The sequence below is a fragment of the Neoarius graeffei genome, chromosome 11 (assembly GCF_027579695.1).
Source record: "Neoarius graeffei isolate fNeoGra1 chromosome 11, fNeoGra1.pri, whole genome shotgun sequence".
Taxonomy (NCBI): Eukaryota; Metazoa; Chordata; class Actinopteri; order Siluriformes; family Ariidae; genus Neoarius; species Neoarius graeffei.
The window spans coordinates 4373694-4389200 of NC_083579.1; the positions used below are offsets into that span (position 1 = coordinate 4373694).

Sequence of the window (15507 nt, forward strand, 5' to 3'; positions counted from 1 at the left end):
TGAAATATCATGTGAGGAAGACAGGTCTTTAGTCCTTTATGAAAGAAATAAAGATACAAGGCTGTTTGGAGATCATTCCACCACCGAGGAACCAGGATCGAGAAGCAACAACATCTTCCACTCAGATCACATTTAGACCTGACAGAAGAAGGTTGAAGACCAGGGCGAATTAATGTGGCACAGCAATCTGAGGCCTGGAATATGAGGACATGAGTTTTGAATTTGGTTCTTGCTGCAACAGGAAGCCAGTGGAATGACGTCAGTCATATGAGAGAACTTCAGGAGGGTCATGAAGCAGCCTAGCAGCTGCTTTCTGAATTCTTTGTTTGCAATGACATGACTTTTTATCTCCTGGTTCACTTCTGGTTTCCAAGTGACGGACAACAACCAAAGATGGCGTCCAAGCCAACTGTGCGTCTGTCATCGTCTTGTGGAAAACATCCTACGTCTGACTGTTAACAGAGTAGAACCAAAAGCAAAATTGAGATATCTAGAAAAATATATATTTATGTGATGGATTGGACCCCAACAGCTTTAAAAAGAAGGATCTTTCAAGCGATTTCAACAACTTTCCAAACATACAGTTTCCAAACATTTCCAGTTATCTGGTTGTCCAAACATCGTTTTACACAAAGAATCAAATGAAAGCTTTCAAAAGTCTTGAAGCTGATAACTTTTTCATTTGTGGCTGGGTTCATGATGCTGGAATAAGACTTCTAAAGGACAATAATCATCTTATTTTTGTGAAGGTAAGTAATGTAGACCACGAGTTGGCCTAGTGGTTAGTGTGTCCGCCTCTCGACTGGGAGATCGCAAGTTCTACATCATAAAAATGGTACCTACTACTGTCTGGCAAGGTACACTGCAATACAGATGCAAGTAGGGAGTCAAACTCTTGCGGTTACCAGAGGACCCGCCCCCCACTGTAACCCTAGCTGTATAATGGGTGAAAGGCTGAGGGCTGTAGAAATGGAGATCAGCGCCGCACCCATGTGTCTCAAAGAGCTGGTTAGTACCGGGACAGGAGACTGCCTGGGAAGACCAGATCCTGGCGTGGAAGGGACTTTGACTTTTGAAGTAATGCAAGCCAAAGTGTAGTATGTGATTTGAGTCGGAGCTGCTGCAGGCATTTTTGCAACGATAACGTACATTTTATTTCATGACATTTCAAATGTAGCTTGGACTTATGAATTGACATCTTTGGACAATCTGAAAAAGTACGCAAACACTTGAGTTTCAGCCAATCTGACCTACAAACTAGTTTCATCAACGGTTTGTTTTATGACATCCAAAACATAAGAAACATTATAAGTTTTGATTTTAGATCCATAAAGTTGATGTACGTACCTTTAGCAAAATGACTGCTACAAACACAAGCATGTGGACTCTCGATTCCTTTCGAACACAGTGAAAGGTTTGCAAGCCATTTTTCATGACGTCTTTTTGAGATGTTTTTCGTTCTTTCACCCTTGTGCACAACTTCTTTTGGTATCCTATAACCCCGCTTGTGTCCTGGATTGTTAATGACCTGACCGGCAGGCCACAGTATGTATGCTTACAACACTGTGTGTCGGATAATTTGGTCAGCAATACTGGGACACCACAGGGGACAGTCCTCTATCCCTTCCTGTTCACCCGCTACACCACGGACATCAACTATCAGACAGAATCCTGCTATCTTCAGAAGTACTCTGATGACTCTGCTACAGTTGGATGCATCAGTAAGGATGATGAGGCTGAGTCTAGGGCGATGGTGGAAAACTTTGTTACATGGTGTGTGCGGAACCATCTGCAGCTCAATGTGACACAAACTAACATGGTGGTGGACATGAGAAGGAACAAGGCACTGGTGACCCCTGTTTCCATTCATGGGGTCAGTGTGGACATTGTGGAGGACCTGGGGGTGCATACTGACAATAGACTGGACTGGACTAAAAATACAGAGGCCATATACAAGAAGAGCCAAAGTTGTCTCTACTTTATGAGAAGGCGGAGGTCCTTCAACATCTGCAGGATTATGCTAAGGATGTTTTATGAGTTTGTGGTGGCCAGTGCTCTCCTGTATGCTGTGGTGTTTTGGGGTAGCAGGCTGAGGGCAGCGGATGCCAAAAGACCCAATAAACTGATCCACAAGGCCAGTGACATTGTAGGAGTGGAGCTGGACTCTCTAGAGACAGTGTCTGAGGGGAATATGCTGGCTAAACTGCACATCATTCCTGACAATGTCTCCCACCCACTTCATAATGTGCTAGCCAATCAAAGGAATATGTTCAGTGAAAGTCTCATTCCCCCAAGATGCACTACAGAGCGCCACAGGAGGTCATTCCTGCCCGTGGCCATCAAACTTTTCAACCTCTCCCTGACAGTCACAAATATCCATCCATCCATTATCTGTAGCCGCTTATCCTGTGCAGGGTCGAGGACAAGCTGGAGCCTATCCCAGCTGACTATGGGCGAGAGGCGGGGTACACCCTGTACAAGTCGCCAAGTCATTGCAGGGCTCAGGCTCAGATACTCAATGGATAATGGACTATTCAATACTGCACCTGTGTAATAATTCAATTGTATTACATCCATCCACACTACCTAGGTTCAATACTTACATAATATAATAATTCAATACCTCACTCAATGTGTGATACTAGTGTAATAACTTCTGTGTACCATACCCATTATTTTACTACTTATGTGCAATAATTGTAACAATAACTTTCTTTTCTTTACATATTATTATTATTACTGTTTGTAACTTATGTATATACTTGTCATCCTTTTGATATACTATTGATATATGGTTTACGATGGTCCTGGGTATGACTTTAAACTGCAACCAGTGGTGAGTCTCAGATCTGGGAGGACTTGAGTATTGGGGAAAGTGGAGTTACCCCTTAATCACCATTGCTTCCAGGTCCGCTCTGACCCGGAGTGGTAGCACCTGCCTGGGTTCTAGTTATGGGTTAAATAGTACATCACTAATAAGGCGCTGGCAGCAGGGCGCTTTTTGGTGCAATGTGGCAGATGAACCCAACAGGGTCAATGGTGCACCACCTGATGACATGTGGAAGAGCCACTCAAATGGCCAACGGATGGCATCACTCGGCAAGTCAGTTGTCACTGCAGGGCAACTTCCATACCCATCAGGTCTGTGGCACTTTTGTGCACCACTTGTCATCAGGTCTGGAGGTCCAGAGAGACAACACAATGGGGGCATGACATTTGTCTTACCTTACTGTGCAAGGTGCTTCGCTAGGAGAGGAGAATAGTATACGAGAGCTCGCGAAGCTGGGCATTCCATGGCAGCTCGGCCGGGCTATTCGTGCTGCCGCTGCGGATTCTGTCGGTCACTCTGGTGCGGGCCTCGTGGCCCATCTGTATTTCTGCACATCCAAATGAAGCAGTCGTCATCGCTAGTGATGGAGAGCCGACGATGATATGGTTTATGTTTTACATAGCTGTTTAATTTTATAATTTCTTTTCTCTACTTGAGTTTGTAAAACTGCAGACATATTAAATTTCCCCTCAGGATTATTAAAGTATTTCTGATTCTGAGGTCCCATGGTGTGATCCAAGAGTTCTCAAGGGAGATCACAAGGTCTTGATGAGGGGCTGCATCTCTGGGAATGTAGCTCAGTCTTGCTTGGATTTAGGTTAAGGTAATGAGCTGCCATCTAAGACAAGGTGTCTACCAAATACACAAAACTGAAATGGAAACAGAAAGGAGAGGATGAATCAGGATAACAGTAATATGAAAAACCGTGGACAGATACGACTTCACTGAGACAGTGAGTCTAGATGGAAAATGGGACAGGACTGCATACTGAGGCTTGTGGGACACCAATGTGGGTCTGCATGTAGCCAGTGTGGTGCCTCTCCAAGTCAGCTGATAGTTCGATCCCTCCAGGTAAGAAGCAAACCAACAATATGCTGTGTCAGTTATCCCAAGGCTCATGAGAATGGAATGAGGAGAATCTTGTGATTGACTGTGATAAAAAGATGCTGGGAGATCATGAAGAATCAGGACTGCTAATAGTTGAACTGATCTAGCAGCATAAATACTTTCAATAATACATACAGTGGTGCTTGAAAGTTTGTGAACCCTTTAGAATTTTCTATATTTCTGCATAAATATGACCTAAAACATCATCAGATTTTCACACAAGTCCTAAAAGTAGATCAAGAGAACCCAGTTAAACAAATGAGACAAAAATATTATACTTGGTCATTTATTTATTGATGAAAATGATCCAATATTACATATCTGTGAGTGGCAAAAGTATGTGAACCTCTAGGATTAGCAGTTAATTTGAAGGTGAAATTAGAGTCAGGTGTTTTCAATCAATGGGATGACAATCAGGTGTGAGTGGGCACCCTGTTTTATTTAAAGAACAGGGATCTATCAAAGTCTGATCTTCACAACACATGTTTGTGGAAGTGTATCATGGCACGAACAAAGGAGATTTCTGAGGACCTCAGAAAAAGCGTTGTTGATGCTCATCAGGCTGGAAAAGGTTACAAAACCATCTCTAAAGAGTTTGGACTCCACCAATCTACAGTCAGACAGATTGTGTACAAATGGAGGAAATTCAAGACCATTGTTACCCTCCCAGGAGTGGTCGACCAACAAAGATCACTCAGAGAGCAAGGCATGTAATAGTTGGCGAGGTCACAAAGGACCCCAGGGTAACTTCTAAGCAACTGAAGGCCTCTCTCACATTGGCTAATGCTAATGTTCATGAGTCCACCATCAGGAGAACACTGAACAACAATGGTGTGCATGGCAGGGTTGGAAGGAGAAAGCCACTGCTCTCTAAAAAGAACATTGCTGCTCATCTGCAGTTTGCTAAAGATCACGTGGACAAGCCAGAAGGCTATTGGAAAAATGTTTTGTGGACGGATGAGACCAAAATAGAACTTTTTGGTTTAAATGAGAAGCGTTATGTTTGGGGAAAGGAAAACACTGCATTCCAGCATAAGAACCTTATCCCATCTAGGAAACATGGTGGTGGTATCATCATGGTTTGGGCCTGTTTTGCTGCATCTGGGCCAGGACGGCTTGCCATCATTGATGGAACAATGAATTCTGAATTACACCAGCGAATTCTAAAGGAAAATGATCAGGACATCTGTCCATGAATTGAATCTCAAGAGAAGGTGGGTCATGCAGCAAGACAACGACCCAAAGCACACAAGTCGTTCTACCAAAGAATGGTTAAAGAAGAATAAAGTTCATGTTTTGGAATGGCCAATTCAAAGTCCTGACCTTAATCCAATCGAAATGTTGTGGAAGGACCTGAAGCGAGTAGTTCATGTGAGGAAACCCACCAACATCCCAGAGTTGAAGCTGTTCTGTATGGAGAAATGGGCTAAAATTCCTCCAAGCCGGTGTGCAGGACTGATCAACAGTTACCAGAAACATTTATTTGCAGTTATTGCTGCACAAGGGGATCACACCAGATACTGAAAGCAAAGGTTCACATACTTTTGCCACTCACAGATATGTAATATTGGATCATTTTCTTCAATAAATAAATGACCAAGTATAATATTTTTGTCTCATTTGTTTAACTGGGTTCTCTTTATCTACTTTTAGGACTTGTGTGAAAATCTGATGATGTTTTAGGTCATATTTATGCAGAAATATAGAAAATTCTAAAGGGTTCACAAACTTTCAAGCACCACTGTAGCCACAAGGCCACACTGAGTGAAAAGCAGCCAGATTGGTTGAAACCACAAAGGTCATGCTGGGTAAGACTGAGAGACAATAATATTTTCAAGCATTTTGGAAACAAAGGAGTGAAGTGAAAGTAATTTGTAGCTGCTAATTTTAGAGGATCCATGGTGTGACTTTGTAGTCAACAGTTTTGTCGTGATGAAATCCATTGTACATCTGGTCTGTATTTGATCCGGGACTGGGCATATACAGTAATAGACAAATACAACTATAGTATACAAAAGAGAACAAAATTGGACCAAGAACCCAGCCCTGGGGAACTCCGATATTGAGCGTATCAGGTGATAATATCTTTCCAGGTAAGATCTATTGTTTCTACAAGTACGTGACTAAACAATTGTTTTGACAATTGTTGTTCATATTGTTGCTTGGATTTGAATTACAGTTTTTGAGACCTGTGAGTTGAGTAGATTGGCTAATGTCACTGTGATTGACAGGGGCACGGCCAATCTTGTCCTCTTGGCACCCAGATACTGATGGCTGTGGTATCAGCAGGATTCGCACTCACGATCTTCAGAGACAGGAGATCCGTATATTCTATCCCTGATTTTCCAAGTTTAAAGGCGAGTGCTTGTGTTTAAAAGTTGTGGTGTAGATGCTACTGAAAAACCCGTCTGTGTAACCGGATTCTGAACATCAGGAACTTTCCCTGCATACGTTTACAGCACTGAGCTTTGATTCTGGTGACATTCACAGTGAGATTTTCTGCCTTTTATCCCAATCAATTATTACGTGTTTAAACAACAACTCCAAATTGCTGGAATGGAAGACAACAATGCTTCATGTTCTGAGGTGTCCCCCCCCCCCAAAAAAAAAAAAAAACCCACACACGCACTTACTTGCGGTAGAGTTCAATATGAACGACAGCAGGTGCGATTTTCTCCACCACGTCAGCGATAAAGTTGTATTTATATCTCAGACTGGTTGGCTTCTCCTGAACTACAGGACGGAAACACACACACACACACACACACACACACACACACACACACACACTAAATTCAACTGGCTGAAAATTACACTGACATCATCTAAAGAGGAAAAAAGTACAAAACATCAGACTGGTCATTTCATTTCTCTTTATTTATGTCCATCTCAGAAAGGCTTCATTTACGGTTTAGTACAAAAAGAGAGAATTGAGAAATAAAACAAACAAAAAGGAAATCAAAACATTTATAATCAAATGTTCAGGTTTGTGTTTTGGCAAAACGATGAAAGTGTGGGTGATGATGATAGTGGACTTGTACAGGTCATCACTGGGTTACAAAACTGCTTGCACTGCACCCTTTTCCACTTCCCGTAACTACTAAAGAGCACATATCACAAGTGTGTAAGGAGGTACAGAAGTATGTAGAGGGGGAAATGAGTGTGTAAGGGTGTGCAGAAGTGTGTAATTGAGTATAGGCTGAGAAAGGGAGTGCAGGACACTGTAATGGATTGTCTCAGGGACTGTAAGAGTGTGTGAGTGTAAAAGTGTGTAAGCGAGTGTAGGAGTATGAAAATGAGTGTAGGGGTGTATAATTGGGTGTGTAAGGACATGTAGGGTTGTGTAATGGAGTGTCTAAGAAAGTGCTGGAGTATTTAGTGGAGTGTAGGAGTGTGTAGTAAAGTGTCTCAGGTAGTGAAGGACTGTATAAGGGAGGGCATGTGTGTGTAAGGGAGTGAGAGAGTGTGTATTGGAGTTCAGGGGTATGTGAGGGAGAGTAATAGTGTGTATATATATGAGTGTAGGAGTGTGCAAAGGAATATATGGGTGTGTAAAATAGAGTAGGACTGGGTAATGGGGTGTTTAAGAGGGCAAAAGAGTGTATAATAACGTAGGAATGTGTAATGGAGCATTTAAGGAAGTGTTGCAATGTTTACTGGAGTGTAAGAATGTGTACCAGAGCGTAGGAGTGTGAGTGTGTAATGGAGTATGGGGGTGTGTTAGGGAGTGTGTAATGGAGTATGGGGGTGTGTTAGGGAGTGTGTAATGGAGTATGGGGGTGCGTTAGGGAGTGTGTAATGGAGTATGGGGGTGCGTTAGGGAGTGTGTAATGGAGTATAGGGGTGCGGTAGGGAGTGTGTAATGGAGTATGGAGGTGGGTTAGGGAGTGTGTAATGGAGTATGGGGGTGCGTTAGGAAGTGTGTAATGGAGTATGGGGGTGTGTTAGGGAGTGTGTAATGGAGTATAGGGGTGTGTAATGGAGTATGGGGGTGTGTTAGGGAGTGTGTAATGGAGTATGGGGGTGCGTTAGGGAGTGTGTAATGGAGTATGGGGGTGCGTTAGGGAGTGTGTAATGGAGTATAGGGGTGTGTAATGGAGTATGGGGGTGTGTTAGGGAGTGTGTAATGGAGTATGGGGGTGTGTTAGGGAGTGTGTAATGGAGTATGGGGGTGCGTTAGGGAGTGTGTAATGGAGTATGGGGGTGCGTTAGGGAGTGTGTAATGGAGTATGGGGGTGCGTTAGGGAGTGTGTAATGGAGTATGGGGGTGCGTTAGGGAGTGTGTAATGGAGTATGGGGGTGCATTAGGGAGTGTGTAACGGAGTATGGGGGTGCGTTAGGGAGTGTGTAACGGAGTATGGGGGTGCGTTAGGGAGTGTGTAATGGAGTATGGGGGTGCATTAGGGAGTGTGTAATGGAGTATGGGGGCGCGTTAGGGAGTGTGTAATGGAGTATGGGGGCGCATTAGGGAGTGTGTAATGGAGTATGGGGGCGCGTTAGGGAGTGTGTAATGGAGTATGGGGGCGCGTTAGGGAGTGTGTAATGGAGTATGGGGCGCGTTAGGGAGTGTGTAATGGAGTATGGGGCGCGTTAGGGAGTGTGTAATGGAGTATGGGGGCGCGTTAGGGAGTGTGTAATGGAGTATGGGGGCGCGTTAGGGAGTGTGTGATGGAGTATGGTGGTGCGTTAGGGAGTGTGTAATGGAGTATAGGAGTGTGTAATGGAGTATGGGGGTGTGTTAGGGAGTGTGTAATGGAGTATGGGGGTGCGTTAGGGAGTGTGTAATGGAGTATGGGGGTGCGTTAGGGAGTGTGTAACGGAGTATGGGGGTGCGATAGGGAGTGTGTAATGGAGTATGGGGGTGCATTAGGGAGTGTGTAATGGAGTATGGGGGCGCGTTGGGGAGTGTGTAATGGAGTATGGGGGCGCGTTAGGGAGTGTGTAATGGAGTATGGGGGCGCGTTAGGGAGTGTGTAATGGAGTATGGAGGCGGGTTAGGGAGTGTGTAATGGAGTATGGGGGTGCGTTAGGAAGTATGTAATGGAGTATGGGGGTGCGTTAGGGAGTGTGTAATGGAGTATAGGGGTGTGTAATGGAGTATGGGGGTGTGTTAGGGAGTGTGTAATGGAGTATGGGGGTGCGTTAGGGAGTGTGTAATGGAGTATAGGGCTGTGTAATGGAGTACGGGGGTACGTTAGGAAGTGTGTAATGGAGTATGGCGGTGCATTAGGGAGTGTGTAATGGAGTATGGGGGTGTGTTAGGGAGTGTGTAATGGAGTATGGGGGTGTTTTAGGGAGTGTGTAATGGAGTATGGGGGTGTTTTAGGGAGTGTGTAATGGAGTATGGGGGCGCGTTAGGGAGTGTGTAATGGAGTATGGGGGTGCGTTAGGGAGTGTGTAATGGAGTATGGGGGAGCGTTAGGGAGTGTGTAATGGAGTATGGGGGTGCGTTAGGGAGTGTGTAATGGAGTATGGGGGCGCGTTAGGGAGTGTGTAATGGAGTATGGGGGCGCGTTAGGGAGTGTGTAATGGAGTATGGGGGCGCGTTAGGGAGTGTGTAATGGAGTATGGGGGCGCGTTAGGGAGTGTGTAATGGAGTATGGAGGCGGGTTAGGGAGTGTGTAATGGAGTATGGGGGTGCGTTAGGAAGTGTGTAATGAAGTATGGGGGTGCATTAGGGAGTGTGTAATGGAGTATAGTGGTGTGTAATGGAGTATGGGGGTGCGTTAGGGAGTGTGTAATGGAGTATGGGGGTGCGTTAGGGAGTGTGTAATGGAGTATAGGGGTGTGTAATGGAGTATGGGGGTGTGTTAGGGAGTGTGTAATGGAGTATGGGGGCGCGTTAGGGAGTGTGTAATGGAGTATAGGGCTGTGTAATGGAGTACGGGGGTACGTTAGGAAGTGTGTAATGGAGTATGGCGGTGCATTAGGGAGTGTGTAATGGAGTATGGGGGTGTGTTAGGGAGTGTGTAATGGAGTATGGGGGTGTTTTAGGGAGTGTGTAATGGAGTATGGGGGTGTTTTAGGGAGTGTGTAATGGAGTATGGGGGCGCGTTAGGGAGTGTGTAATGGAGTATGGGGGTGCGTTAGGGAGTGTGTAATGGAGTATGGGGGAGCGTTAGGGAGTGTGTCATGGAGTATGGGGGTGCGTTAGGGAGTGTGTAATGGAGTATGGGGGCGCGTTAGGGAGTGTGTAATGGAGTATGGGGGCGCGTTAGGGAGTGTGTAATGGAGTATGGGGGCGCGTTAGGGAGTGTGTAATGGAGTATGGGGGCGCGTTAGGGAGTGTGTAATGGAGTATGGAGGCGGGTTAGGGAGTGTGTAATGGAGTATGGGGGTGCGTTAGGAAGTGTGTAATGAAGTATGGGGGTGCGTTAGGGAGTGTGTAATGGAGTATAGTGGTGTGTAATGGAGTATGGGGGTGCGTTAGGGAGTGTGTAATGGAGTATGGGGGTGCGTTAGGGAGTGTGTAATGGAGTATAGGGGTGTGTAATGGAGTATGGGGGTGTGTTAGCGAGTGTGTAATGGAGTATGGGGGTGCGTTAGGGAGTGTGTAATGGAGTATGGGGGTGCGTTAGGGAGTGTGTAATGGAGTATGGGGGTGAGTTAGGGAGTGTGTAATGGAGTATGGGGGTGCGTTAGGGAGTGTGTAATGGAGTATGGGGGTGCGTTAGGGAGTGTGTAATGGAGTATGGGGGTGCGTTAGGGAGTGTGTAATGGAGTATGGGGGCGCGTTAGGGAGTGTGTAATGGAGTATGGGGGCTCGTTAGGGAGTGTGTAATGGAGTATGGGGGCGCGTTAGTGAGTGTGTAATGGAGTATGGAGGCGGGTTAGGGAGTGTGTAATGGAGTATGGGGGTGCGTTAGGAAGTGTGTAATGGAGTATGGGGGTGCGTTAGGGAGTGTGTAATGGAGTATAGGGGTGTGTAATGGAGTATGGGGGTGTGTTAGGGAGTGTGTAATGGAGTATGGGGGTGCGTTAGGGAGTGTGTAATGGAGTATAGGGGTGTGTAATGGAGTATAGGGGTGTGTAATGGAGTATAGGGGTGTGTTAGGGAGTGTGTAATGGAGTATGGGGGTGCATTAGGGAGTGTGTAATGGAGTATGGGGGTGCGTGAGGGAGTGTGTAATGGAGTATGGGGGTGCGTTAGGGAGTGTGTAATGGAGTATGGGGGTGTGTTAGGGAGTGTGTAATGGAGTATGGGGGTGTTTTAGGGAGTGTGCAATGGAGTATGGGGGTGTGTAATGGAGTATGGGGGTGTGTAATGGAGTATGGGGGTGTGTAATGGAGTATAGGGGTGTGTAATGGAGTATGGGGGTGTGTTAGGGAGTGTGCAATGGAGTATGGGGGTGTGTTAGGGAGTGTGTAATGGAGTATGGGGGTGCGTTAGGGAGTGTGTAATGGAGTATGGGGGAGCGTTAGGGAGTGTGTAATGGAGTATGGGGGCGCTTTAGGGAGTGTGTAATGGAGTATGGGGGCGCGTTAGGGAGTGTGTAATGGAGTATGGGGGCGCGTTAGGGAGTGTGTAATGGAGTATGGGGGCGCGTTAGGGAGTGTGTAATGGAGTATGGGGGCGCGTTAGGGAGTGTGTAATGGAGTATGGGGGTGTGTTAGGGAGTGTGTAATGGAGTATGGGGGTGCGTTAGGGAGTGTGTAATGGAGTATAGGGGTGTGTAATGGAGTATGGGGGTGTGTTAGGGAGTGTGTAATGGAGTATGGGGGTGCGTTAGGGAGTGTGTAATGGAGTATAGGGCTGTGTAATGGAGTACGGGGGTACGTTAGGAAGTGTGTAATGGAGTATGGCGGTGCATTAGGGAGTGTGTAATGGAGTATGGGGGTGCGTTAGGGAGTGTGTAATGGAGTATGGGGGTGCGTTAGGGAGTGTGTAATGGAGTATGGGGGCGCTTTAGGGAGTGTGTAATGGAGTATGGGGGCGCGTTAGGGAGTGTGTAATGGAGTATGGGGGCGCGTTAGGGAGTGTGTAATGGAGTATGGGGGCGCGTTAGGGAGTGTGTAATGGAGTATGGGGGCGCGTTAGGGAGTGTGTAATGGAGTATGGGGGCGCGTTAGGGAGTGTGTAATGGAGTATGGGGGTGTGTTAGGGAGTGTGTAATGGAGTATGGGGGTGCGTTAGGGAGTGTGTAATGGAGTATGGGGGTGCGTTAGGGAGTGTGTAATGGAGTATAGGGGTGTGTAATGGAGTATGGGGGTGTGTTAGGGAGTGTGTAATGGAGTATGGGGGTGCGTTAGGGAGTGTGTAATGGAGTATAGGGCTGTGTAATGGAGTACGGGGGTACGTTAGGAAGTGTGTAATGGAGTATGGCGGTGCATTAGGGAGTGTGTAATGGAGTTTGGGGGTGTGTTAGGGAGTGTGTAATGGAGTATAGGGGTGTGTAATGGAGTATAGGGGTGTGTTAGGGAGTGTGTAATGGAGTATGGGGGTGCATTAGGGAGTGTGTAATGGAGTATAGGGCTGTGTAATGGAGTATGGGGGTGCGTTAGGGAGTGTGTAATGGAGTATGGGGGTGTGTTAGGGAGTGTGTAATGGAGTATAGGGGTGTGTAATGGAGTATAAGGGTGTGTAATGGAATATAGGGGTGTGTTAGGGAGTGTGTAATGGAGTATGGGGGTGCATTAGGGAGTGTGTAATGGAGTATAGGGCTGTGTAATGGAGTATGGGGGTGCGTTAGGGAGTGTGTAATGGAGTAAGGGGTGTGTTAGGGAGTGTGTAATGGAGTATGGGGGTGTTTTAGGGAGTGTGTAATGGAGTATGGGGGTGTTTTAGGGAGTGTGTAATGGAGTATGGGGGTGCGTTAGGGAGTGTGTAATGGAGTATGGGGGTGCATTAGGGAGTGTGTAATGGAGTATGGGGGTGCGTTAGGGAGTGTGTAATGGAGTATGGGGGCGCGTTAGGGAGTGTGTAATGGAGTATGGGGGCGCGTTAGGGAGTGTGTAATGGAGTATGGGGGCGCGTTAGGGAGTGTGTAATGGAGTATGGGGGCGCGTTAGGGAGTGTGTAATGGAGTATGGGGGCGCGTTAGGGAGTGTGTAATGGAGTATGGGGGCGCGTTAGGGAGTGTGTAATGGAGTATGGGGGCGCGTTAGGGAGTGTGTAATGGAGTATGGAGGCGGGTTAGGGAGTGTGTAATGGAGTATGGGGGTGCGTTAGGAAGTGTGTAATGGAGTATGGGGGTGCGTTAGGGAGTGTGTAATGGAGTATGGGGTGTGTAATGGAGTATGGGGGTGCGTTAGGGAGTGTGTAATGGAGTATGGGGGTGCGTTAGGGAGTGTGTAATGGAGTATAGGGGTGTGTAATGGAGTATGGGGGTGTGTTAGGGAGTGTGTAATGGAGTATGGGGGTGCGTTAGGGAGTGTGTAATGGAGTATGGGGGTGTGTTAGGGAGTGTGTAATGGAGTATGGGGGTGCGTTAGGGAGTGTGTAATGGAGTATGGGGGTGCGTTAGGGAGTGTGTAATGGAGTATGGGGGTGTGTTAGGGAGTGTGTAATGGAGTATGGGGGTGCGTTAGGGAGTGTGTAATGGAGTATGGGGGTGCATTAGGGAGTGTGTAATGGAGTATGGGGGCGCGTTAGGGAGTGTGTAATGGAGTATGGGGGCGCGTTAGGGAGTGTGTAATGGAGTATGGGGGTGTGTTAGGGAATGTGTAATGGAGTATGGGGGTGCGTTAGGGAGTGTGTAATGGAGTATAGGGCTGTGTAATGGAGTATGGGGGTACGTTAGGAAGTGTGTAATGGAGTATGGGGGTGCATTAGGGAGTGTGTAATGGAGTTTGGGGGTGTGTTAGGGAGTGTGTAATGGAGTATAGGGGTGTGTAATGGAGTATAGGGGTGTGTAATGGAGTATAGGGGTGTGTTAGGGAGTGTGTAATGGAGTATGGGGGTGCATTAGGGAGTGTGTAATGGAGTATAGGGCTGTGTAATGGAGTATGGGGGTGCGTTAGGGAGTGTGTAATGGAGTATGGGGGTGTGTTAGGGAGTGTGTAATGGAGTATAGGGGTGTGTAATGGAGTATAAGGGTGTGTAATGGAATATAGGGGTGTGTTAGGGAGTGTGTAATGGAGTATGGGGGTGCATTAGGGAGTGTGTAATGGAGTATAGGGCTGTGTAATGGAGTATGGGGGTGCGTTAGGGAGTGTGTAATGGAGTAAGGGGTGTGTTAGGGAGTGTGTAATGGAGTATGGGGGTGTTTTAGGGAGTGTGTAATGGAGTATGGGGGTGCTTTAGGGAGTGTGTAATGGAGTATGGGGGTGCGTTAGGGAGTGTGTAATGGAGTATGGGGGTGCATTAGGGAGTGTGTAATGGAGTATGGGGGTGCGTTAGGGAGTGTGTAATGGAGTATGGGGGTGCGTTAGGGAGTGTGTAATGGAGTATGGGGGCGCGTTAGGGAGTGTGTAATGGAGTATGGGGGTGCGTTAGGGAGTGTGTAATGGAGTATGGGGGCGCGTTAGGGAGTGTGTAATGGAGTATGGGGGCGCGTTAGGGAGAGTGTAATGGAGTATGGGGGCGCGTTAGGGAGCGTGTAATGGAGTATGGGGGCGCGTTAGGGAGCGTGTAATGGAGTATGGGGGCGCGTTAGGGAGTGTGTAATGGAGTATGGAGGCGGGTTAGGGAGTGTGTAATGGAGTATGGGGGTGCGTTAGGAAGTGTGTAATGGAGTATGGGGGTGCGTTAGGGAGTGTGTAATGGAGTATGGGGTGTGTAATGGAGTATGGGGGTGCGTTAGGGAGTGTGAAATGGAGTATGGGGGTGCGTTAGGGAGTGTGTAATGGAGTATAGGGGTGTGTAATGGAGTATGGGGTGTGTTAGGGAGTGTGTAATGGAGTATGGGGGTGTGTTAGGGAGTGTGTAATGGAGTATGGGGGTGCGTTAGGGAGTGTGTAATGGAGTATGGGGGTGTGTTAGGGAGTGTGTAATGGAGTATGGGGGTGCATTAGGGAGTGTGTAATGGAGTATGGGGGTGCGGTAGGGAGTGTGTAATGGAGTATGGGGGTGCGTTAGGGAGTGTGTAATGGAGTATGGGGGCGCGTTAGGGAGTGTGTAATGGAGTATGGGGGCACATTAGGGAGTGTGTAATGGAGTATGGGGGCGCGTTAGTGAGTGTGTAATGGAGTATGGAGGCGGGTTAGGGAGTGTGTAATGGAGTATGGGGGTGTGTTAGGAAGTGTGTACTGGAGTATGGGGGTGCGTTAGGGAGTGTGTAATGGAGTATAGGGGTGTGTAATGGAGTATGGGGGTGTGTTAGGGAGTGTGTAATGGAGTATGGGGGTGCATTAGGGAGTGTGTAATGGAGTATGGGGGTGTGTTAGGGAGTGTGTAATGGGGTATAGGGGTGTGTAATGGAGTATAGGGTGTGTAATGGAGTATAGGGGTGTGTTAGGGAGTGTGTAATGGAGTATGGGGGTGCATTAGGGAGTGTGTAATGGAGTATGGGGGTGCGTTAGGGAGTGTGTAATGGAGTATGGGGGTGCGTTAGGGACTGTGTAATGGAGTATGGGGGTGCGTTAGGGAGTGTGTAATGGAGTATGGGGGTGCGTTAGGGAGTGTGTAATGG

At 47.1% G+C, this 15507-nt stretch overlaps 1 protein-coding gene across 1 annotated transcript in view; it reads right to left on the reverse strand.

The window, feature by feature from the left end:
• Positions 1 to 15507, reverse strand: part of LOC132894053 (serine protease HTRA1A-like) — a 58580-nt gene that overhangs the window by 21728 nt on the left and 21345 nt on the right. Inside the window, exon 2 of the mRNA XM_060933289.1 lies at positions 6571 to 6670. Coding sequence (XP_060789272.1) covers positions 6571 to 6670 — 100 coding nt within the window. The remainder of the gene's footprint in view (positions 1 to 6570; positions 6671 to 15507) is intronic.